The sequence below is a fragment of the Cololabis saira genome, chromosome 10 (genome assembly GCF_033807715.1).
Source record: "Cololabis saira isolate AMF1-May2022 chromosome 10, fColSai1.1, whole genome shotgun sequence".
In the NCBI taxonomy this organism is placed as follows: Eukaryota; Metazoa; Chordata; class Actinopteri; order Beloniformes; family Belonidae; genus Cololabis; species Cololabis saira.
In genome coordinates this window covers 25962065-25985113 of record NC_084596.1, presented here as the reverse complement: position 1 = coordinate 25985113, position 23049 = coordinate 25962065, and the positions used below count along the sequence as shown (strand labels likewise).

Here is a 23049-nt window from a genome sequence, read left to right as displayed (position 1 = left end):
AGATGTTTCAAGTGTGATAAATGTGCTTTAATCATAACATGTAGTAGATGTTTGTAATCCAAAATGTCATACAAAACCATCCAATTTAATTTTAAGTTGAGTTTAAGCATTCATCATACGGGCATAAAAACTTTCATGGGTCATCTAAATTGTGAGAAGCCAAGATTTTAACTATAATGAGGATATTTGCTTCCTAATACCTCTGAGGAACTCTACGATCAGATTCTGTTGACGCCGTCGTCGAACTTGACTGCTGCAAGGCTGAGAAGCGGTTGAGAGTGCTGGTAGCTGGACGTCCTGATTCTAAAAAGAGAACAGATAAATTACAACCTAAAATCACCTGAATAGCTACAAATCTATAAAGAAAGAGAAGGTGTTTTACCCTGCTCTCCACTAGCCGGTTTTGCTCCAGTTCCTCCACTGCTTCCTTTGCCCCAGCTACCCCACATGCCTTTGCCCCCTGGGGCCAGCAGTTGATTGTTGAAATCCAGAGCACCAGGCTAAAGAACAAAAAAAGAAGTTCAATTAAAAAATAACTAAAGAAAGTGAAAATATGCAAGATAAGGGTGACACACACACACAAAAATTATCAAATATTCACAGAAATTCTCCATTCTGTACGAAGGTACCAGAACTTTAAGATTGGAGGTTTTGGCTGTTACCTTTGTGATCTTGCTGAGGCGGGTGGTGTCGATGGGACGATTCTTTGAGATGGGCACTGTGTTCCAGCCCTCATCCTGAGGCTGGCTTTGTCGCCCTCCTCCAGCCGAGTGAGGGCCGCGCCCCCCCATGTTCCCTCCCATCCTGCCGCCGCCTCCTCCTCCTCCTCCTCCGGTTTCTTTCTTTGACATGAGTTGCTGTTGGACTTTGATTTGTTGTTGATGCTCCTCCATCTCTGCCTCCTTGTGGATCTGGTCTATCGTTTTAGGACCCTGATCTCCTCTGCGAGAGACCCAGTTATTCTGGGGATCAAAGATGAAAGATGATTAAAATTTTCCAACACATTTTATATCTTAACACAGAACTACCACATCATTCTCCAGGGGTTTTCCTGCATACAAAATTAGGAGGCGGCCGCCTCTGCCTAATTTCGTGCCGCCCCCAGCTCTCAAAACTCAGACGTCATGAATTGTTATTGTCATTGTTATTTTCTGGCAGGCGGACTGGATGGATGTTATTTTAACTGCAGTTGCAGCATTGTGCCGCTGTGGAGGCGCTGTATCAACGACAGTGCACCAGAAGAAGAAAATTATTTTCCGCATTTTTCCGCTAGTTGTATTAAAAATCGGCGTCCTGGTCTTCCATGGCTAAACAGGTAAATATTATTTCTTTTGCATCCAAGCATGTCTTGTTTATTAAAAAAAAGTTTCCTCGGTATCAGTGTAACGTTAATGGTTTTAGCGTTGCAGATATGGCTGGCAAAATCAGCCACTACTTTAAAAAGCGACCGACAGTTAAAAAGTAATAAATCATGTTACTGGAACGTTACTGAAAGTAGTGCAGAAATATGCATGAAAGGTGATAGCGAGGGTCAGAGTGCAGGACAGGACGAGTTGGCGAGGGTAACGTTAGTCAGTTTCCAAGTCATTAGGACAACGCGAAGCCAGCGTGTACGTGATTTAAAGATCACTTTTTATTCATCTTCACAGATCGTCTCAAAAACACAGAGCCAGTGGGTTTGACAAACGGTGGCTGAACCAATTTACCTGGCTCAGGCTCAGATGTGGAGAGGCTGTTCTCGCTCTCAAAATTGTAATATATGATTGAAAACACTATTACTATTTATGTCTGTATCAAAATAAATACAAAAAAAAAAAATACTCAATGCATGAATTGTTTTGTTTAAGGTGGAGACACCTCTGCGCAGCAGACTGAAAGAGAGGCTCTTGGATGTCTGTTGTGAGGAGGCCATGATGGACCAGACCAGGAGACCTTGGACTACAAGGAGCATGAGGAGTTTCTACAGATGGAAAAATAGGAGGCTGAAATGTTCTGTCTGGTTGCAAGATTTGTCGGGAAATGTCTGAAACCCTACAAAAACTCAAAATCTTGCCAAGACTACTAGTCTTATATCTAGTCAAAATGTTTTATTTCTAGTCCAAATAAAAATCATTACATTTAAAATAAGATGGTCACCTAAAAAGTAACTTGTTCTAGACCATTTTCACTCATTTCATTGAAAATGTTCACTTGTTTCATTGGCGATTTTTTTTTGTACTTTTTATCTTTGGTAAGATTGAGTTTTTATATTTATATTTTTATGTAAATAAAATATTGCTTTAACATGATAATTGTTATATTTTTAATCATATTAGAACTCCCAAAATATGTTACTTGTAAAAAGTGTTTGCTTGAGCCAGTTGAAGACATGGTATACACGTGACCAGGATGGTGCCACCTCTGCCTCAATTTGAGCCAGGAAAAATCCTGTTCTCACAGTGAATTCAACTTTTTCATGTTATATACCGATGTGGATAAACTTGTATTTACCTTTCTGAGGTCCAAGACATCTTGCAGCATAAAGCGGATCCTGGATGATGTCTTTCTCTCTTTGATGATTTTGTCCATCTGGTGAAAATACTGATCCATACGAGGCTGTAACAAACAAGAAAGAAAAGCTTTTATGGCGTCATGGCTATGAAATAAGGACCAGTGTAAACTAGGATGCAAGAAGAACTTGAAGTATCTCCTCAGTTCCTCAAACCCATCACTAATGATCAGTAGCACAGACACGTGGCACAAACATACAACTCACTGGATATAATTATATGTTTATAATAAAACGGTGTTCCATCTTACCTTAGCCTTTTCAAAGTCAAGGTCTTTTCCGATGGTGGAGAGCAGTCTGCAGAGACACTCAAGAGACTCTTCGTCGTGATTCTTCAGGAGTTTCACGACGCAGTCGTGCATAATGGCTTCTGTCAGCATCTTAAGCTTGAAGAGCTCACCAATGAACTTTATGTTCCCCAATGAGCGCCTTCGAGCTTGGTCTCTGGAGTCTTTCAGCTCCGCCTTCAAGCGATCTCGATCCTCTTCCTGAGTTCAGACAGAAACGTTGGTTAGTTCTTAATATTCAAGTCACGTAATAAGTCATACCTTAAGAACAACACGTTGTTCAACAGCATTGGTAATACGATATTAAAAAAAAAAACAACCAAACATCTTACTTTGGCAGCCTCTATCTCTTTCTGCTTTTTCTCAAATTCCTCATCATCATCTTGGTCCTTCTCAAACTCTTTCTGGCAGCGGTTGAGCAGCAGTTTACGGAAGTTAACGAAATTTCCTGGCTTGTCTGGGGTGGGGACTTTCAACTGTAGGAGGGTAATAATAGTTAAGTAAGCAAACTTTATTTATACAAAAACTCTTAATAGGTAAAATTCACAAAGTCCAACATTATAAATAAAACAGCATAAAGATAAAATAAAACATTAAATGTTTTGAACAGGCAATATCAAATTATCAATAAGAATGTGTGTACAAATGAAATGTCCTTCAGTTCCTCGTTGCAATCATGAACATTCAGTGGCACAAAACAGGAGTCATCATAAGAGCAGATAAATATGACTCGTGACTTACCCCCATAAGGCAGCGGCACATGTTGGCGTAGGCCACGGAGAAGTTGGGCTCTGAGATGGCCTTCTCAAAGATTAGGTCAATGGCTCCCTTCAGCCTCCCCTCTGTGTCTATTGCCAGTTCTGTCACTTGTTTCATCAGTTCCTGAAACTTCTGTGGAGTCAGCTTGTTCAAGATGCTGCGCAGTCGCTTAAACAGCTCATTAGTCTTGCCCTGCTCAGTATCATCAACTTCAACCTCTTCGGCAGCGCGACCACGTGGCTTCTTCGCGGATGGCTTCCAGGCTTTCTCAGCCTTGTTGAGCTGGATGTCGTCGTTGAGGGACATGCTGCTAATGATTTTCCTGGGCTCTTTTCGTTGGCCTTGCTGGGAGCGACGTGGCCCAGGTGGCTAAATGTAAGGGAAAATATGGATATTTAAAAAAAACAATAGTGTTTGAATTGCTATCATAATGGCTATCAAAAAAAGGACAAGATTTGCTGTAACCAAAACAGAAATGATCTCAGTAAGGGAAATTAACTAACCGGGCCTCGTGGTCCTCCCACTGATCTGCTCCCAAGATTCCCCAAATATGAGGGAGTGAAATCTGGGCCGGTGCTCATCATTCGAGCTGGATCAGGAGGCCGGAGTGGAGTCTTGTTCACCTGAAATCAAAGCAATAAGAAACATTCCCAAAGCTTACACAAAGGTTTGCAATAAATTATACTAATTTACTCAATTTCATGCAACTCAGAGGTTCTTATAAATGAAGTCTAATATAAAACTACCTTGTCCAAGACAACGTCACTGATGATGGGCAGGCCCTCTGGTTTGTTCATGCTGGCACCGATAAACTGGAAGCCCAGGAGGAACTCTCTGTCGTACTGTTTCTTATCCTCTGGATTTATTGGCTTCCATTGTTCTGTGAAACATCAATGAAACGAGTGCAGAAGAAAATGTCTTTAAACTGCTTAAAAGTTATCCAACTGAAAATAGGTACTGTACATTTTACTTTTAGGTAGATCGGGCCCGATCACATCATTTTCAAAACATCGGTATCGTCCAAAAAAAGTATCGGGACATACCTAGTTATTAATGTTTTTAATATATATTAAATCGTTTCTCAGCCTTGGCTGGCCGGAGGTGACGAAGTAAGCGAAACTAACGTGGTTTACATGTTTGAATTGTGAAATTTTATATCTGTTCATGTTGCATTAAGCTGCTGCTATTCATTTAATGCCATTCAGAATGTTGCACCCAGGTTAAGCCAAAAATTATTTTAATTTTCTTTTGTTTGAGTTTGACGATGTCATTCAACTACCTGTTTTGAAGTTAAATTTATTTATTTTTGTTATTGCACTATTCTGCATTTTTTGTTTTAGTTAGTTTCATGTTTTTACATTTTGTGGCACTAGTGCTGATAAGCTTAGTTGAAATATATGTCCATGTTGTTCTCCAATGGACAATAAAAGAAACTTGGCATAATTTGAGTTTTAGACCTCTTTTTTTTCTTTTTTAATTCATTGCCAAAATGTATCTGATCGGGAAAAAGTATCGGAAATGTATCGGGAGCCAAAAAAAGTGATCGGAGCAGGAAAAATCGGGATCGGCAGATACTCAAACTCAAGTGATCGGGAGTTAAAAAATCCTGATCGGGACAACCCTACTTTTAGGCTGAACATGCATATCATTTTTCACAACACTGGCATGTTTTTCCCTTTTAAAATCGCTTCCTGCATGCATAATTCACAGCATACTCCAGTCTACTAGTTGAAAATATCAGATTTGTACAGAAAGATGGTCAGTATGCCTGCATCCCAGACCAGAAAATTATGAGTGGGAATCACGACCAACGGATGTGAGAATGTTTAAGTTCTGTCCAACTGAAACCCTACTTCTGAAGAAACAGAAATAAAAATGTAAAAGAAAGCCTATAGTGGACACTAAATGTCGGCTGCCTCTTACCTATGTCATAACGTGCATGAGAGGGCTTTCTACTTTTTACAATATGTTAATTTATTTCTGGCAATCTGCTTTGACTGCAGTAAATAAAGTTCCTATTTTTAGAGCTGTGTGAATTGACCTTGCACCCTGCTGTCTCTCGTTCAGATGCGTGACATAACTGCGCTGTGGATTGTTCTGCCCCTGGGTCACAGAAACTCTCCTAAGATCCTGCAATCCTATTTATCAATTTACATTTGAGGCATGCATCTATAGCATCTTTATTTAAGGACCGGTTGTGCATCAAAATATTATTGCAAAGTTGAGAGGATAAGCTGTAGCAATATCAGATATTTTAGATTATTTCAGATGCATATAAACAAACATTGTTCAAAAACACAGGAGATTATTTTAATCACAAAACTACATTCTGTGTATAGGAAACGAGTGTTTGAGTTCTTAATGAATTAGAATTACATATGAATAATCAGTATATTTATTTTTCAATGTTGCTTGGCCAGTGCAAGGTCAGCCAGCATTGGATTTGCGGACTCTGAATTTTTTTTTTTGCAGTATGGACGCAGAGGTGAGCGTCTCCTGCTGTGACGGCAGCCGAGAGAGGCTGTTGGAGGACGGAGCCACCAGAGCGCGCTTTGGTACCAGGAAGGGGAGCACGGCAGCATGGGCTGCTAACTGAGAAGTGTGGGAACGATACGGGCCTTAAAATAAAGAAGTGATGCACCGAAATGAAAATTTGTGGCTGAAACCGAAAATAATAATAAACACTTGGCCGAATACCGAACAATACCGAACATGGTTCTTCAGCAGTTTTTCATTTATTTTGCCAATTTTTTCACCATTGCATAAATCAAATACATTTGATTTAGGCATGCTTTTCAAAGAAAAAAATCTTTTACAAAATTACAAGGTAGAAAATATTTATTGAACATAAAAAAATGAAATATTTTTAATTTCCCAGCATTATGTTGTTTTGGTTCCACCTCCTGGTGAATGTTAGGTAAAATTCTTATGGGGTTAGTTTTTGGTTGGCCAACGATTTATGTAGAGCGCAACATTACGGGATGGAGCGGCCAGTCTTTTCCTTATTTTACAACGCTGTTATTAATTGTTCGTTTTTTTCCCCCACTTATTCCACCGAACGTGTTTTTTTGCCATTTTCGGCCAAACAATTTCTGTTACAGAACAATCGGTGCATCATTAAAATAAAGGAATTAGATTTGTCGACGTCACTTTTTTGAGAGAGAGAAGGGGAAAACAAGTTGCTAGAGGGGTCTGAAAACTCGCTAAATATAGAGACAGATTAGCTCAGTTGGCAACAGGGACGTCAGGTAACAAGCTACAACTGCTTACACCTACTCCCAACCTGACAACCTAATTAACGGTGAAATTGACTGATAGACTATAAATAAACAATGTGTACAATTCATTTTTAATTACATAATGTATTTTAGTCACCAATTTTCTATTCCATTCTATATTATTTAAGCATAAAAACACAGCATCTATGTAACTGTGCAAATTAACTTGTCTAAGCCACAGCTTACCTTCCTTGTATTGGTATTTCTGCTCAGCTGACTCTGGTGCAGCTTTAGCTTTGTCTGGTTCAGCATTCTGCTTGTCCTCTTTCTCCTCCCAGGTCTCATCTGGTGCTTCAGCAGGCGGCTCAGCTGGAGCTGGAGCCGGAGCTGGAGCTGGAGGGGTGGCCTGAGTGGTCAAGGGTTCAGGAACGGGCTTGGCATCCTGCCCCTGAAAACAGGATTATAATAGTCAAGTAAACATGTTCTGGGGTAAAAAAGAAGAAAAAAAACAAACAAACAAAAAGGTTGTTGCCACAGATAATCCCGCTCTTAAAAACTCCCCTGTGTTATTCTGAGATGCACTGTGTGCATCTGAAGTCATACAAACCTCAGTAAAGGCATCCAGGAGGTCCCCAATGGCTTCCTTCTTGTTGAGCTCTTTCATGTTCTTCTTCTTCTTTGGCACAGATGTAGCAGCTTCAGAGAAAGAATAAATTGACATTAAATTATCACTTAAAAACAGCAATCCATACAACAAACCTAAATACAAGCAACATACTTTGCATAGTAGATTCCTCGAGGCTGCTAATAGAGTTGGGAGCGACATCTTCCAGTTTCTTCGGCAGCTCTTCTTTCTTTTCTTCCTCCTCTGGGGCTGGTGATGCCGTTTTTGCCACAGGTTTTGATTCCTGAGATGGAGAAGTGTCAGGTTTGTCATGGGGCGTAGTGTCTGAAACTGCTGTATCCTTAGACAGTTCTTCCGTCTGAGGAAGACCGTTGGACAGAGGAGGCTCCTCTGTTTGAACCGAGATGGGTTCTGGACTGGCGGCAGCGAGCACGTCATTGTCTGTAGTCTGTGGAGCAGCAGGTTGCTGTGCAAGGGGGGGAGCTTGACAGACTTCACTACCAGCATTTTCTGCAGTTTCTTCTTTTTCCACATTAACAGGGGTCAATTCTTTTGCCGCCTCAACTGAAAGCTTCAACTTTGCGCTATCCACTTGTTCCTCTTTTTCAAGTTTCTCGTCATCTTCTTTTGTGTCCTCCTTTTCTGGTGCCTTCGCAGATGGAGCAGCCTGTAGTTCTTCTTTTATCACAGGCGTCTGTTGTGCTGCTAATGATGCTGAAGGTCCGACAGGAGAGTCAACTGTATCAGCAACATCATCACTGCTTTTATCTTCTGCCTCAGCAACGGCAGCGGTACATGTGGCTGCTGGAGGGGGGGAAGGTTGAACCTGTTGGTCCTTTATTTGTGGGGCTGGCGCCTCAGCAGCAGCAGCTGTAGAGGCTACAGATTGCACTGGCAACTCAGTCGGAGGAGTTATTTGGCTGTCCACTTCTATTTTGGCCTCCACCACAGGCTCTGTGTTTGCTGGAGGTGGGGGGGTTTCAGCACTAACAGGGAGTGCCATAGTTTCATCTGGATAAGGCAGAAAAAAGAAAACAATGTGATAAATAAGCAACCGCTTACATCTCACACCAAATCTCAACTGTAAACTCTATTCTCACCTTTTCTTGTCGCTGCATTGACAGGCTGAACAACTTCTCCATTAGTCTGGGCAGAATTGTCTGCTATGGAAGCCTACAATCACATTGAGTTAGTTAGAAACTAATAAACTTTATTCTTAACAAAATAAAGCAGGCAGCGTCCGTAAATCTGACAGAATTACGGACAGTTGGAATAATGTGGAAGCAAAGCACTTAAGTTACACTACAGAACATTAAGCTGTTAACACTAGGGCTGCAACAACGAATCAATAAAAATCGATTATTAAAAGCGTTGGCAACGAATTCCATTATCGATTCGTTGTGTCGCATGATTATTACGTCACTCACTAAAGCCTGATTTATGGTTCCGCGTTAAATCGACGGCGTAGGGTACGCGGCGACGCACACCGTACGGTGCGTGTCGCCGCGTACCCTACGCCGTAGGCTCTGCGTTGGTGTAACGCGGAACCATAAATCAGCCTTAAGTCGCGCCCGGACTACATTTAATGCGGCACAACGTGCTGACGCCGCGCACGTAAAGGAAAAGAAAGAGGGCGCGGATTTGTTTGGTTTTAGTAACGTGCCATGCTCAGTCAGTCTGCAATGGCCCAGATGGGAGACACATGTAGCTCAGTGCTTAACTTTTATTTTTAATCCACGCTATATTCTTGTGGTCCGTTCTCCTATACGTTCCCCCTCTAACCCGGTACATACATAGGTTCCTCTAAACATCTGTTCCCGCTACAGTTTTAACTAAAAGAAAATGTGCTCAGGTCTCATAATTTTATTTTGAACACTGCCAAAACTCAAAATCTTATAAAGACTTTAACTTAAACAAACAAAGTATACCTCTTTTGTGCACTTTATTTTTATATATTTGGCAGATGTAAAGCATACATGTGTATGTTTTCTGTGTTAGTCCATTTAGTTTTTTTTTAATCAATACTTTAAAAGCTCAGGGATGTTCAAGGAGTAACCTGTTTGTGAACTTTCTGAAGATTATCTGCACTGCGAATTTGCAATTTGCTCCTGATTTGTCAGTTCTGTTTTCAAATGGTTGGAATTTAATGCTTTGTTTTTTTATCCGATCCATCGATTAATCGAAAAAATAATAGACAGATTAATCGATTATTAAAATAATCGTTAGTTGCAGCCCTAGTTAACACACACACTTAACACTGCATTGTTTAAGTTGATGCTGCGCTACATTTGGTAGTGTCCAATGATTACCGAACTTGATCATAGCATCTTTACAAAAATACATGAAACACACAACTAGCTGTGGGAAAAGTGAACAACTGGAGGCTGGTACATTTCCAACAAGTGCTTTGTTCTGACCAACAATGAGAACTTTGTTCATTAAAGATGTAAAAAAGTAATCACTGATGTTTGCTAAATAAACTAAAGAAAAATAGATAACCCGTTTCTCTATTCTAAATTACAATCCAATGAAAATAAAAACCTTCAGAGACAAGCGTTGCTTTTCATTAAACTGGCTACATCACTGCAACATAACAGTATTATAGTATGACTCCCAGGCTGTTTTTTGCTAACAATTCGCAATGATAAACTGGGTCTCTAAACATATCAGTTTCAACACAGCAAGAGCCAAAGTAGCTTCACTGGAAACAGACCTTATTGTCTTTAAATCTATTTCTAGGTCACTTTCCCCCCACATATACAGTACTGTCATTACAGAATATAAAGAAAGAAGAAAAACATCCCTTAGAAACACATTCATTTGGCACTATCCCATGTAACCCCCCACCGGCAAAAAAAAGAAAAGAATGAGTTTAAAATCAAAAACCGTACATACTGCTCTTCCCAACATAATGTCTTACCTGTGGGGGAGTCGGTGTGGTGGTAGATCGTCCCGACATGATCTCCTCTGTGATATCACGCCCACCCTGGTTTGGGTCTCGTATTGTTATCTGTCAGATGGGGAAAATACTCTAAGTTTTTCACCAAATACAAACCCAAAACTAGTATATTAACAACATTCAACTAAGCTGCCAGAATGGATTAATAACTGCCAACTCCATGACAAATACTATGTTAATTTTCATGTACAGAGAAACTTCTACATTGAACAGACAACAGATTTTTTTTTAAACGTTAAACAAAAGGATGAGCTGCCTTTTTGTTGGGACACACTACCGGTTTGCGTTCCCTTTTTGTAGGGCCTTGGGACTGTGCTTGTGGCTGCTGAGGGGGCGGGGCTTGTTGGTGCTGCTGGGCCGGGCCAATCATGACCGTTGTAGGCTGCACTGATGGAGAGTATTGTGGCTGAGCTGGATAGTATGCTCCTGCTGTAAAAGGTAGAATGAAACAAAAGATGCTCAGACAAAAAAAAAAAAAAAAACTTCAACAATTTACACAAAACATGATTTACATATTGCAGATGAACAATAATTTAGTCACTGGTTATACAGTATTTTAGTAAAAGGATTTCTGAGCACAATTGTCACACCTACAAAACAATAAACCCCTCAAGTTAAAAACTGCATCCATGTTTTTTCATTATTATTAATTGTCATAGAAAAAGATCCATGAGTCAAAAAAGTATGTACCTTTTCTTCCTCTTCTCCAAATGATATTTACATATAAATCCTGTACCACAAACATTGTTTTAGCTGCGTGAATTTAAATCCGTGTTCAGCTTTACCGAAAGGCCAACTATCAAACTGTTGAGCACTGCTGGTTCAGGTGTCCAAGCTATTCATTTTACATGAGACTGTTGGACAGCTGTGCTCTAAGATTAAACCACAAATGGCTGCGTGGTGTCTGCTGGTTTAATAACTAGATTGCAGGAACTGAGCTAAATCAATATCTTGGTAGTGATAGGTCATAAGTTTGCAAAACTCAAAATCGTGCAAGGTTCTAACACTTAGTTTTTGCAGACACATTATGTACATGTTCATTTATTCAGAGAGGGGAAGTGACATCTGATCATTGAAATTGTTGCCTTGACACCCACCTGTGAATTAAGGCCTTTCAAGCCATCCATTCATAATCACTAACAAATGTTGACAGGCATAATTGTGCAATAGTTTAACAGTTTAATTATGTTTCCTTTTTCCAGTAAATCTGGCTTAATACATTTTTTAAATCACTTAAAAGTTTGGTCACTTGCATTTCTGAAAACATAATTCATAATTTTATTTTTTTGCAGCTCCAGACATATTTGTTTTTTGTGTTTTTGGTCCAATATGGCTCTTCCAACATTTTGGGTTGCCGACCCCTGAGCTAGGCAAATTAAATTGGAATTTTGCCTGTATAAACAAAAGTGCAAATACGGAGTATCTAAAATGTTAAAATTGTCCGAAGGCTTGCTGTGATTATTTTCTAAATATGTGATCACCACCCACAATTCCATCCAAGTGAGCTGCACAATGTAAATCATCATCACCATACAATTATTAAAATGGGGGAAAGAAACCCACATAGGACACAATTAGAAACAGGAAGTGCCACAGAGATATCTGCCGCTGAAGCCTGCTGACCACCACACAAGGACACACACTACTCACCGGGGTAGCGCTGGGAGGTGAGAGGAGCACCGTGGAGAGAGAGACGACCGTTCTCTCGCCCGCCCCCCCTACCCCCACCACCCCGCCTCTCCCTCGCAGCAAGAGAGGGCTCTGAACCAACGCAGCAAAGGAGAGGAGGGGAATGAGGAACGGGAGAAGGAGGAAAGAAAGAGAGAGGGCAGGAAGAGAGATTCAGACTGAGTTAATGAGAGGATCTAGAGGAAGCAGGGTGTTAAGAAGGTCCCATGAAATGCACAATGGCTTTATCATATTCTTACATGCTTTGTGCTGAACAATCTACTTCCCAAATGTGAGTTCAAGTCAATTCTCACAGCACTTGCAATAATAGCAATTTTCAGACTAAATAGTTGTATGGTCTGCAGGCACTTTTAGGTAGTGGTGGGCTCTCTTTAAGGAACGGTATATATTAAGATTTTTTGATTAATTGCATTTGTCCCGCAGCTAGAAATATTAAAATGATCCAATGGCAGCCAGCAGTTAACAGCTAAATACGAAACATACCAGTACGCTTCCATCATGTATAACATCTGTAGATTTTGGGCTTCTCTGTTGGTCCATTTCTGTTTTGTATTTTATTTTAAATAGGTTAAGAACCATTGTTTATAATTGGCAATGATTTACAGATGTTCACAAGGTTTTCTAATGTCTGGTTTGAGTGAGTATTCATGTGTTTTACCTTTCACTACCCACTGATGTTATCTGAACCATTCACAGCATACTTGGGCCATCTGGGCCAATCGCCCCCATAGTTACATTAAAGATGATTCCCCTCATGCTGGAAAAGCCCTTAATCCAAAGCAGGGGCTAAAAAAAGAGACTCCGTAAAAAAGGACTGCTATAAACCATAACTCCTGTGGTGCGGCTTATTTCCTCAAATAGTCCCAAGAACTATTGATGCCCAAGATTTTTTTCCTCTTCGCTCTTACAGATTACTTCAGGTCTGGCTCTGTTATATTTCCAGTGAGGTCTAGGATAAAGAATAGGTTGGGCATATTAGGTAATATTATAAAATATTACTCCTTGCCACTGCATTTAAACAAACAAGTGCAACTCTACTGTACCAACTCAGTCTATTAATGTTATACATTTTTCTTGGCTGTGTTTTTAAATTTTGTCTCAGAATGTAGCCGTTGTGAAACAGTACATTTTATTACTCTGATCTGTCATTGGCACCAACGCAGCTTCTTTCATTCATTCTAGAACTTGCTCAACCTTTGGTGTGCGTTAAATCCTCCCACCCCATTCAAGTGGGCATTACTGGACTGAATGGTGCATTTACAGAACAATTATTCCTGCGGTAAAACAAAATTTAACAGCTGTTGGGGAGATGAAACATGAAATGACTGGGGCAGAAAAGTAGGCCTGTGTTGAAAAAAATTGATTTCCCAATTCTAAATCGATTCTCATATTAATTCCTAAAAATCGATTCATACGTCTAAAGATCGATTTTTTTTCTTTTATTTATTTATGTATTTTTTTTTGCCCTGGATCTGTTTGGTAATTCTGACCCACATTATGTTTCTGGTAGCAGTTCTATCAGCATTCTGGGAGCTGATTGGTCATTACAGCATCATTAGCTGCCAATACTTGCTGTTTAATCTCAATATAATACTAGTAGTAATATTTTGCATAACTACAGTCATATAATTCATGCAACAGCTCAAAAAACTGTTTTAATAACACTAACCCAAATCAATATCGGAATCGGATCGAATCAAATCTTGATAATCGATTCTGAATCTTGAGAATCGGAATCGAATCGATTCTTGACATTTGAATCGATCCCCAGCCCTACAGAAAAGTGTAAATAAAACACTGAGATTAAGGACCTATTTGCACTGTTTAGTGCACCCAACATAACCCTGCAGGTTCCTATTAAACTCAGAAGTATCACATCTCTACTAGAGCTATTTTTGGGTAAGACACATGTTGCCATGATGGTGGACCACAGGTACCTAGTCCTCCATTAAGAGAAACTGGAAGGTCAACACAGAGACTATACACGAAGGCATTTGGTAATTATTCTCTGAAGAAGCTGAGATCCTCCAATGTGTGTAAAACAGTGTGTTGGTACGTCTGATGTGGTCAGTGTGCTGCTCTTTGTTGTGATTTGCTGGGGAAGCAGTATCAGACCCAGAGACACCAAGATACTGATAAACTAATAAGACATTCAGCTCAGTAACTGACTGTACACTTGGATCTTTGGTGGAGAAAACCAAACTCCCATCCATCAGACAATGTTATGCACCTGCTTTATCACTTACCACATTTGTAACAGAGCTGTTTTTTGTAGTACGCTAGACCAGCTTCACTGTCAATGTCTGATTCAGAAAATCTCTTAATAATGCCGTTGACCTGTCGCTGACGGGCCACTTTGAACATTCTGCTTTTTAAACATCCGTCTTACTTTCTTTGCACTATTGCAGAAAACTCAGTGGTTTTTAGTAGTCTCTAAGTTTGCAAGAGTGTTATTTGACATTTTAGTACTGTATTATGCAGACCATTAGGCGCATTGTAAGGCGCAATATCAATGAACGGGTCTATTTCATACATAAGGCGCACCGGGTTATAAGGCGCGTTTAATTATAGTAAGATAACATTGACTAGATGTTGGATGATTGTTGAATGCTAGCACTACATAATTAGTTATCTAACGTGTCAAACCGTATTCAACCAAGGACCGACTTTAATGTGTCAGCTGAATGGTCCGACAATCAATCAAGTGGAGCGGCCTCGTTGCTTACCAATGTCGCACTAAAAACTGACAGATTTTTGAACGCAGTATACCACTTTTGGAGAGAGAGGAGAAGGATTTTAACTGCGCCTTATAGTGCAGAAAATACAGCATGTTTACTTCTTTGCTGCTATAAGCAGAGAAACTTCACTTTTGGAGTGAAAGGGCTTCTATTTATATTCTATTTTTTGCCTAAAACAATGATCTAGCCGCATTTCTGAAGTGAAAATGGTGGGACAAAAGGAAAAAGGTGCCTGCAGTCAAATCCAGCTCCTGAAATGGTTGCTGCAGTCTGAAAGCCCAATTAAAACGAGAGATGTGCATTTTGGATGCTTACCACCTAACAAAAAATAAATTAAAACAAAAACACCAGGAAAAAATGTAGAAGGGTTCATTTCCCTACTATAAGTCGGTCTTCATGTGGCTTTGAGAGTTTCAAATCCCACCCAAGCATTCTATCTAATGTGGATATGTAAGAAAGATGGTCTCAAAGACATTTCATGGAACCTGTAAGGCGAACGTGGAGGTGCAGACAGAGAGAACACAGGCCAAAGCAGAATTAAGCCAGACTACATGCAGCAGTTTTTGGACCAAGAACAGCCTTAAAAAAAAAAAAAAAAAAAAAAAAAAAACCCACACCACGGAAGCAAAACCAAAATAAAACCAGAAATATTTTGAAGCACTCACATTTAGATATGGATTTATTAGAGTTCCGACTACCAACAGATACACCTTTTTGAATCTGCTGCAACACTTTGATATATACAAATAAAGTTTGATCAATTAAATTTTTTCCCCCGTTTTTGGTGGTATGAACCGTTTGTGGTTGTGCTGGATTGTTATTGGTCTCAGGTTTAAGGGAGAAGGGGGGAAAAAAACAAACAACAAATACTTACCATAACCAGGGTATTCAGCAGGGCTGGTTCCCGGGTAAAAACCTGTGCCACTCGTCACAGGATACTGCTGCGTAGGCGGCATGTAAGGGCCCCGGTACTGCAGACACAAAAATAACAGCGAGCAGTGAATAACGGAGCTGGTCAACTTTTGTCCATGTTAATTACTGGAGTGTAGGGCTGTGCGATTAATCGATTTTAAATCTAAATCGGATTTATTAATCAAAATCGATGTTAAAAAAGGAAAATCGATTTTCCTTTTTTGCAGCTGGCTGCATTACAGACAGAGCTCGTCTAGTCATCTTTGTTTGGTCAAGAAAATTGTAAATGTTCACTTTACTAAACTCAAGGAGGATTTACAGTATCTTTCAATTGCACTTCATTCCCAATAGGGAAATTTGTTTGCTATTTTTCTTTAAAAATAAAGATAAAATATTTTAAACAATTTATTCCATTGTCTTTTGTAGTTTTACCAAAAAAATCGAAATCGAAAATCGGGTTTTCATAGAAAAAAAAAAAAAATCGGGATTTTATTTTTGTCCAAAATCGCCCAGCCCTACTGGAGTGGATAAAATCTTTCTTTCTTCTTGAGAACTATTACATTGCTTGTCTAACAGGTTTTGTGAGGCACAAATTCAGCCCAAACTATTTCTCTCTACCTTTCAGTTTACTGCCCAGCTCTAAAAGACACCACCAACACATTAAAAAAAATTGTGAACGGAAAAAAAGGTAAAACAATGTAATGAGGTTACTCATTAGAAGCTGGTGTCCACCTAATTCAAACCTGCCGCCTTAAATGTCTAAGACCTCAGTAGGGATGGGAATTGATAAGATTTTTTCGATTCCGATTCCATTTTCGATTCTGCTTAACGATTCGATCGTCCCAGCGGATCAGCCGGCCGAGTCCTAACAGTTTCCCCCCTTTGGTAAAATGTCCACATTGCAAGAATTGTCGCCCTGTTGTCATCCTTTTTGGTAAAATGTAACCAAACTTTCGAGCGTTTATGCCGCTTTGTCCCCGTGTTTTCCTGCTGGGCGCGAATGTGCACGTTGCGCAACGTGCTTGGTGACGTCATTCGCGCCGACTGGAATCGATAAGGGAATCGTTTACAAAAAAGGCAAACGATTCCAAGGTATTGAAACACTGGGAACCGGTTCTCAACAAGACTCGGTTCTCGATTCCCATCCCTAGACCTCAGTCTTCCTTTTGCTAATTTTTCTCTCTATCCCTCTTAAAAAAAAAAAGTTCTGAAATGATGCATTTAAGCTAACCTGTCCAGAGATGAAGTATCCCTGAGGAGAGCCAGTGAAAGGCAGCTGCTGCTGGGGAATCATCATCATCTGGGAGCCGGTGGGGTAGACATGGGTCGCTCCAACAGGTCGAGGGCCACTACTCGTCTGTACTCTTGGAGCCCCGGTGGCCATTGTAGGTCGGTTCTGGTAGTAGCTCTGGAAAAAACAAAAAAAGTGATGGGAAGTGAAGAAAATTTAAAATAGGACTTTTGAACTAGTTGCCTTGTTTGTGCATTCATTGTCTCAACTATGGTAGTAGTAATCCATGTGCTAAAATGAAACATTATTTTCACTTGGGCGTGTCCAGTCACACACACCCAACTTCAGGAAGCAATGCACTCATTGCAACCATTATTGTGTACATCAAATTCAATTTTCGGGCAACACGTAAGTCTACATTGTGGTGAAAGACGTGTTCATCGTTGAAACTTAGGTTAGGCCAAGCTAAGAGGGTAGTGATGAAGAGAAAAGCTGTTACCTGCAATGCTCTGTATCCACCCTTCAGCCGCACAACACATGAGCAGAGAGCAAGAGAGGGAGTGAGATTAAAGTAAAAATGAAGACAATGAGGGAGGTTGAGATTACAAGATGTAAGAGGGAGGATTGTGAAAAGCAGCAGTGTATCTCGTACCATGAACATTAAGCTCATTCAACCACAGATACATATGCAGCTCTACACAAGAAGGTGCAGAAACAGAATCCCATAGAATTGTGTGGGTCCCATTTCTGGGGGGAGGGGTTTCAAGGGCTGCAGGCGCATGCAGAGACTCAAAGTAAAATACTCTGATTACCACAGACCTTGACTAAAATCAAACTATTCATCTGAGCCATGCCGAGGCCACAATTAACTGCCAATTTGAGCCATCTGACACAATCGGCAAAAGACAAAAATTGTTTAAAATGTATAAATAAAAGTGGTCCTCAACTTCACAGGGTGACACATGGCAATGTAAAGCTTCAGTAATTAAAGACACCCTGTGAAATTATAAAAGTTTAAAAAAAAAGTTTGAAATCTTTCCATAAATTCCCAATTTATCAGAGCACAGCATGAGAACATAACATGTACTATCTAGTATTTTTCAATAAAGAATCAGGAACAAAAAAAAACAAAAAAAAAAGTTGATTCAGGGGGCTACAATTCAAATATAAAATGTTTGATCTGTGGATCTTGATGCATCTTACAACACTTTAGCAAAAAAATATTCCCTTCACCAAAGGAACACTGCTACTTTCTAAAAAAATAATAATTGTGCATCGGTTACTAGAGACGTGCATAACATTAACGCTTTCCAACTTTAAGCAAATAAGAAAACATTGTCTTATGTCACTAAATAAAATTCTTTATACACTGAAAAAACTTCCAAACTTGAGAAAAACAAAAAAAAAAAAGGTTGGCCTTAGCAACAGATAAATAAGACTTCTGACCTATAAAGTGTCAGTGAAATGTCAACGAGAGGGGATGCAATATCTTGGTTCTGATGTTTGCAGCAGAGCTATAAATCCCCTGTTCTCCACCAAAGAATACGATCTTAAAATCCTTTGCAATAAATATTAAAATAGACTTTGTGATTCGCTTCATCTTCTTCCAGGGAAGGTGAGTGTGAGCAATGTAAATTGTCTGGGTGATGGTGTGCTTGCCAAAAATAATTACACCTTTTCATTCCATCTAATTTACATTATTTCAGATTAAGATTATAGATGATTTGCCTTTACAAAGGGTATTCAGAATTGCCCATGACCATCCGAGAATTGAATTTTTCTCCAACCCCTAATGCAGATGAACAACAAACGCCCCAAATACCAATAGTTACTACATCAGCAACACTATAAATCACTGTGCAATCCCTGCACAATTTGATGAGTCAAATCGATATCTCACAATGAAAAACTTTAGATTTATATTATAGATTTATATTTTATAAGAGATTTATATTATATAATTTCAAAGAAGGCAAAACAAAATGGACGTGGAATTAAATTTCATTATTATTGCCTTGCAGAAGAGTAGTTAGAGTTTAAAGGTTCTTAAGAATGATCCTTTCAATTATTATCTTAGAGTAAGAATTAGTTGAAACTCATCTGAATGATATTACCATTAGTGCTGGATTTTGGGCAAACATTTTAAAAAGAAGACTTTTGGGGAAAATTTTAATGAAATCCCTATTAAGCTCTGCTTTTGAAATATTCTGCTTATATAATAGCTGAGAGAGAAAAAAAAAAACTTGCTTATATGAAATGGGTGATAAGAATGGCAAATGGACCAAAAGGACATTTTACCTCCACTAAACACTAGATAGTTTTAGATCGTTTCCCCTGACATGTGGACGTGAAAAACGTGCATTACAATAAGAAGATGGCAGGGATGTAGGGTAAGGATAATTAAAGGGAGTTAGTACCTGTTGGTGTAAAGTACGAGGCCCTGTAGCAAACTGGGAGGACAGCAGAAGAGAGGAAAGAAGTCAAGCCTGACATTCAAAAAGAAAGACTATAACACACACGCACATTCAGCCAAAGCAGTATAGCAGAGGAAGCTATGTAAGAATTATTTGCAAAAGAGCACAAAAGGAAAGATTCTCATACATATCACCTATTAATACAATGGATACAAAAATCCTAGAAGTCGGTGGGGGGTGAACAGTACCTGTCTTGGCTGTTGTGTAGAGGTCATTTGGGGAGGTGGAGGGGTGGCAAACACAAGAGAAGGTGGCTGTCCAGGACCGTAAGCAGCCTTGAGATGAAAGAACAGAAGGGAACAATGTTATCATACCCAATTTACCAAAACATCTTAACATTTCATCTGGTCAGTGAGTCTCACCTGTGTCAGTCCAGGGGAAGGGGAAGGGTTTGGGACAGAAGTAGGTCCCGTTATAGGCTGTGGTGGTTTGTTCATTTCACGTTCTTTTAGGGGTCTGCATTAGGGTGGCGGGGTGTTGCCAGCCTTTCTGAGTGGAAGAGGATGATAAATTAAACAGATTAGGTATTCAACAAATTCAGATATTAAAACAAATTAATTTTAGCTGAAAAGAAGAAAATATTCCTAACTATATAATAGCACACTGCAACAACACATCTTGATTAAATTGGATCATTGTGACAACAGAACTGCTGAGACATTATTAGTGTGGCAACATCTGATGTAGCAGTGAGGGTGTGGTCTGGGGTTTTGCCTGCGATAACAACCAACACCTCCCACAACCTTCTTTACTTGTATATTGCACAGATCATATGTGAAACACTGCACGTAATTTGTGTCAATATCCCTCCCATATGCCTTGCTCAAATACATTTGTGTAATATATTTTAATTTTGTCCTCTGACTAAACTTTTGCCAAGTACACACACAAATATAAATACATAAACATACATATCAAGCTCTATAATGTGCAATAACTGTCCTATGTGCAATATTCCAGCACTTTATTACTCAGCACTTTAGTACCCCAGAATTTTAATTTTAAATCTAATTTTAATTCTAAGTGATCGTTTTTTTTTTTTTATTGGATCTGTTTTTTATCTTTGTGTTGAATGCATGCATGAAAAAATGCACTGATGCTGCTGCTGCTGATGTTAACACCTTAATTTCCTGCAAAGGATTAATAAATTAATATCTATCTATCTATATATTTTAAAAACACCCACACAAATTGAAATAAATATATCACAAAATGGCCCTCTGGCATACAGAAGCAAAAGGGAGGGGGGGAGAGAAAACCCCAAATATTACTGATACTAACTGGTGCCAGTAAATGGTGAGACTTCAACCGTATAAACATCTAATGTAACTTTCCTGTTGTGGTATTTGGCGTTTAAGAAAATGGATACCTCAGGTCAAAGTTCGTGTTTAATAGTGGCTTCATCCCCCCTCCCCTCCTTCTTGAGCTACATGTGCAAATAACCTGTTCAAATAACACACACGTCAAGACTGAAACTACATTTGACTGACCAGAATAAATAAAAAAATAATTTTGGGGGAGGGGGGGGGTCAAACCCCTAAAAGTACGTACGAATTTATGAACAAGAATGTAAAAAAAGGGAAAGGAGAGGAGAGGCAGATGGTTCTCAGTAGTACAGACGTGTCACCAGTAGTATCCACCTGCTGACACGGCTAGCTGCTGCTGCTAGCAGCCACGCTGCTGAACAATGCTGCCATATGCTGCTGCAGGGGACACTAACACACCCCAGCACCCAACACTGCTCAGAAACTACTTTAAAATTATAAAAAAATGAATAAAAAAGGGGGTGGGGAGGAGAGTAGCCGCCGTATCGTGTTAATAGGCGAGATAACCCTGTCGGCCCTGCGGCGTGGCATCCCGGCCTGAGCCGGCGACTAGTGGAGCTAGTGGAGCTAGTGGAGCCTCAACACCCTTACAGGCTCAATAAAGGGGGTTTATAAGGGAGGTGGGTTTATTTACGATCTAAAAGAAACAAGAAAAGAAGAGGAAATAAAGAAATACGAGCTATTGTTCCCAGTCAGGGTTACAGGCCCCAAAAAACGACCCATCCACTTGACATTTAAAGGCTGATTTAGACCGACGCAGAGCCTACGTGCGTAGGATACGCGGCGAAGCGCAGCGTACGCACGTAGGCTACGCCGTAGTATCTAACGCGCAACCATAAATCAGGCTTAACACAACTTTGACTAACAGATTAGTCCCTAGCTGTCAGTCAGTCCCCCGGCAGCAGGTTAAACTATAATCACCTAAATATCAAACGCACCTAAAACAGCCCGCCGGCCGGCCCCTGTTACCCCGCCGTGCTGGTGTTATTTCAGGGGTGTATCGTTGGAAAATGCAACCCGGCGCATGTGATCCCGGGGCCTGCTGCACGCCTTTGAGCAGCTTCAAGCTAACCAGCGTGATTTAAGGCTTTTATCTCTTATTCTTACCAGGTACCAGTAGTGACAGCGTCTCCCCGGGAGATGTGCAGCTTATCAGCCTCCGATGTGGGAAGTTTCGCAGTTTTTCTCAGTCTTTTTTTTACTCCGGCCAGAAAGAAAGTAAGATGCCCTTCCCGGCTCTCTCTCCGGCGACCTGAGCTTGTTGGCGGAGAGAGGGTTTAAATCCCGCGACTTACTTAAAAAAAAAAGAAGTGACAGCGCGCAAAAGTCTTGACAATATAGTACTTTTAGGGTACTACTGGTGATTCCGATGGCCCCGAGGTGTGCCTCTGGACCGGGGGTCCATCATCTGTGCGCGGATGGAGACGGATTGTCTGGCGGGGTGTGTGAGTGGTGCGGGGAGCGCGGCTCAGAGGGCGGCCATGGCGGTGCTGCTGCTGCTGCTGCTGCTGAGCCGGTGCGCCGAGCAGACGCGTGGGGAACTTCCGGGAACGTTAAAGTTTGATTCCGTTTCCTCGATCATGTGATGCGGGAGGTTAAATCATTTGATCACAGGCCTCGAATGAATCTTCTGGTTAGAAAAATATATAAATAAATGAATAAATAAATAAAACGTGTTTATTCGAGCAAACACAAAATTGTTATGTTCTTCTTTCAAATTTCATATTTTCAGTAATGCCTTTATAAGATGTATGTCATGTAATGGTGTTGCGAGGCCAGTCAAGGCAAATTTATTTGTATAGCACAATTCAAAACAATCATAATCAGAGAATTTGACTCGGTTATTTTCGCTCACTGTACAGTAGATAGACAAATGGCTCTTATTAACATATATACAGGGGTTTTTTTAAGTCAAAGGTGCAGCAGTATGAGGTAATTCAAAGTGCTTTACATCAACATTAAAAATGGCAAGACACAATTAAACAGTAAATAACAAATAAAATGATAATAAAAGAGTTAAAAAAATAAAAAGCACAAGTTGTCAATCATTTGGTCAGAGGCCTCGAATTGTCTGGTTAGAAAACACAAAATTGTTATATTCTTCTTTCAAATGTCATATTTTCTGGTCATTTTCAGTAATGCATTTTATGCTTTTATAAGATATATATATCGTGTAATGGTGTTGCTAGGCAAGTCAAGGCAAGTTTATTTGTATAGCACAATTCAAAACAATCATAATTATAATCAGGTTTATTGGCCAAGTCAGGTCAAACAAGGCAGGGAA

The 23049-nt window shown here is 40.0% G+C and overlaps 1 protein-coding gene and 2 non-coding genes across 6 annotated transcripts in view; all 3 read right to left on the bottom strand.

Annotated features, from left to right (window-relative positions):
- The window catches only part of eif4g1a (eukaryotic translation initiation factor 4 gamma, 1a), a 29113-nt gene extending 6813 nt beyond the window's left edge, over nt 1-22300 (bottom strand). The window contains exons 1-22 of one of the 4 annotated variants that reach the window (XM_061732292.1): nt 21873-22300; nt 19803-19929; nt 19629-19715; nt 19384-19416; nt 17466-17486; nt 16967-17143; nt 15698-15794; nt 10674-10825; nt 10358-10447; nt 8538-8610; nt 7591-8448; nt 7420-7508; nt 7059-7260; nt 4341-4474; nt 4098-4217; nt 3577-3963; nt 3168-3311; nt 2800-3036; nt 2491-2595; nt 663-962; nt 383-500; nt 201-303 (exon numbers count right to left, since the gene is read on the bottom strand). In XM_061732292.1, the coding sequence (XP_061588276.1) occupies nt 201-303; nt 383-500; nt 663-962; nt 2491-2595; nt 2800-3036; nt 3168-3311; nt 3577-3963; nt 4098-4217; nt 4341-4474; nt 7059-7260; nt 7420-7508; nt 7591-8448; nt 8538-8610; nt 10358-10447; nt 10674-10825; nt 15698-15794; nt 16967-17143; nt 17466-17486; nt 19384-19416; nt 19629-19715; nt 19803-19877 (3602 nt within the window). In that variant the 5' untranslated portion in view covers nt 19878-19929; nt 21873-22300. The remainder of the gene's footprint in view (nt 1-200; nt 304-382; nt 501-662; nt 963-2490; nt 2596-2799; nt 3037-3167; nt 3312-3576; nt 3964-4097; nt 4218-4340; nt 4475-7058; nt 7261-7419; nt 7509-7590; nt 8449-8537; nt 8611-10357; nt 10448-10673; nt 10826-15697; nt 15795-16966; nt 17144-17465; nt 17487-19383; nt 19417-19628; nt 19716-19802; nt 19930-21872) is intronic. The other 3 variants (XM_061732293.1, XM_061732294.1, XM_061732295.1) reach the window with 3 other exon arrangements.
- LOC133453175 (small nucleolar RNA SNORD66) lies at nt 2687-2760 on the bottom strand. The gene has a single exon (XR_009783301.1). It is a non-coding gene; the product is annotated as a small nucleolar RNA SNORD66 (small nucleolar RNA).
- On the bottom strand, nt 3489-3551 carry LOC133453176 (small nucleolar RNA SNORD66). The gene has a single exon (XR_009783302.1). It is a non-coding gene; the product is annotated as a small nucleolar RNA SNORD66 (small nucleolar RNA).
- Nucleotides 22301-23049: the final 749 nt, after the last annotated feature.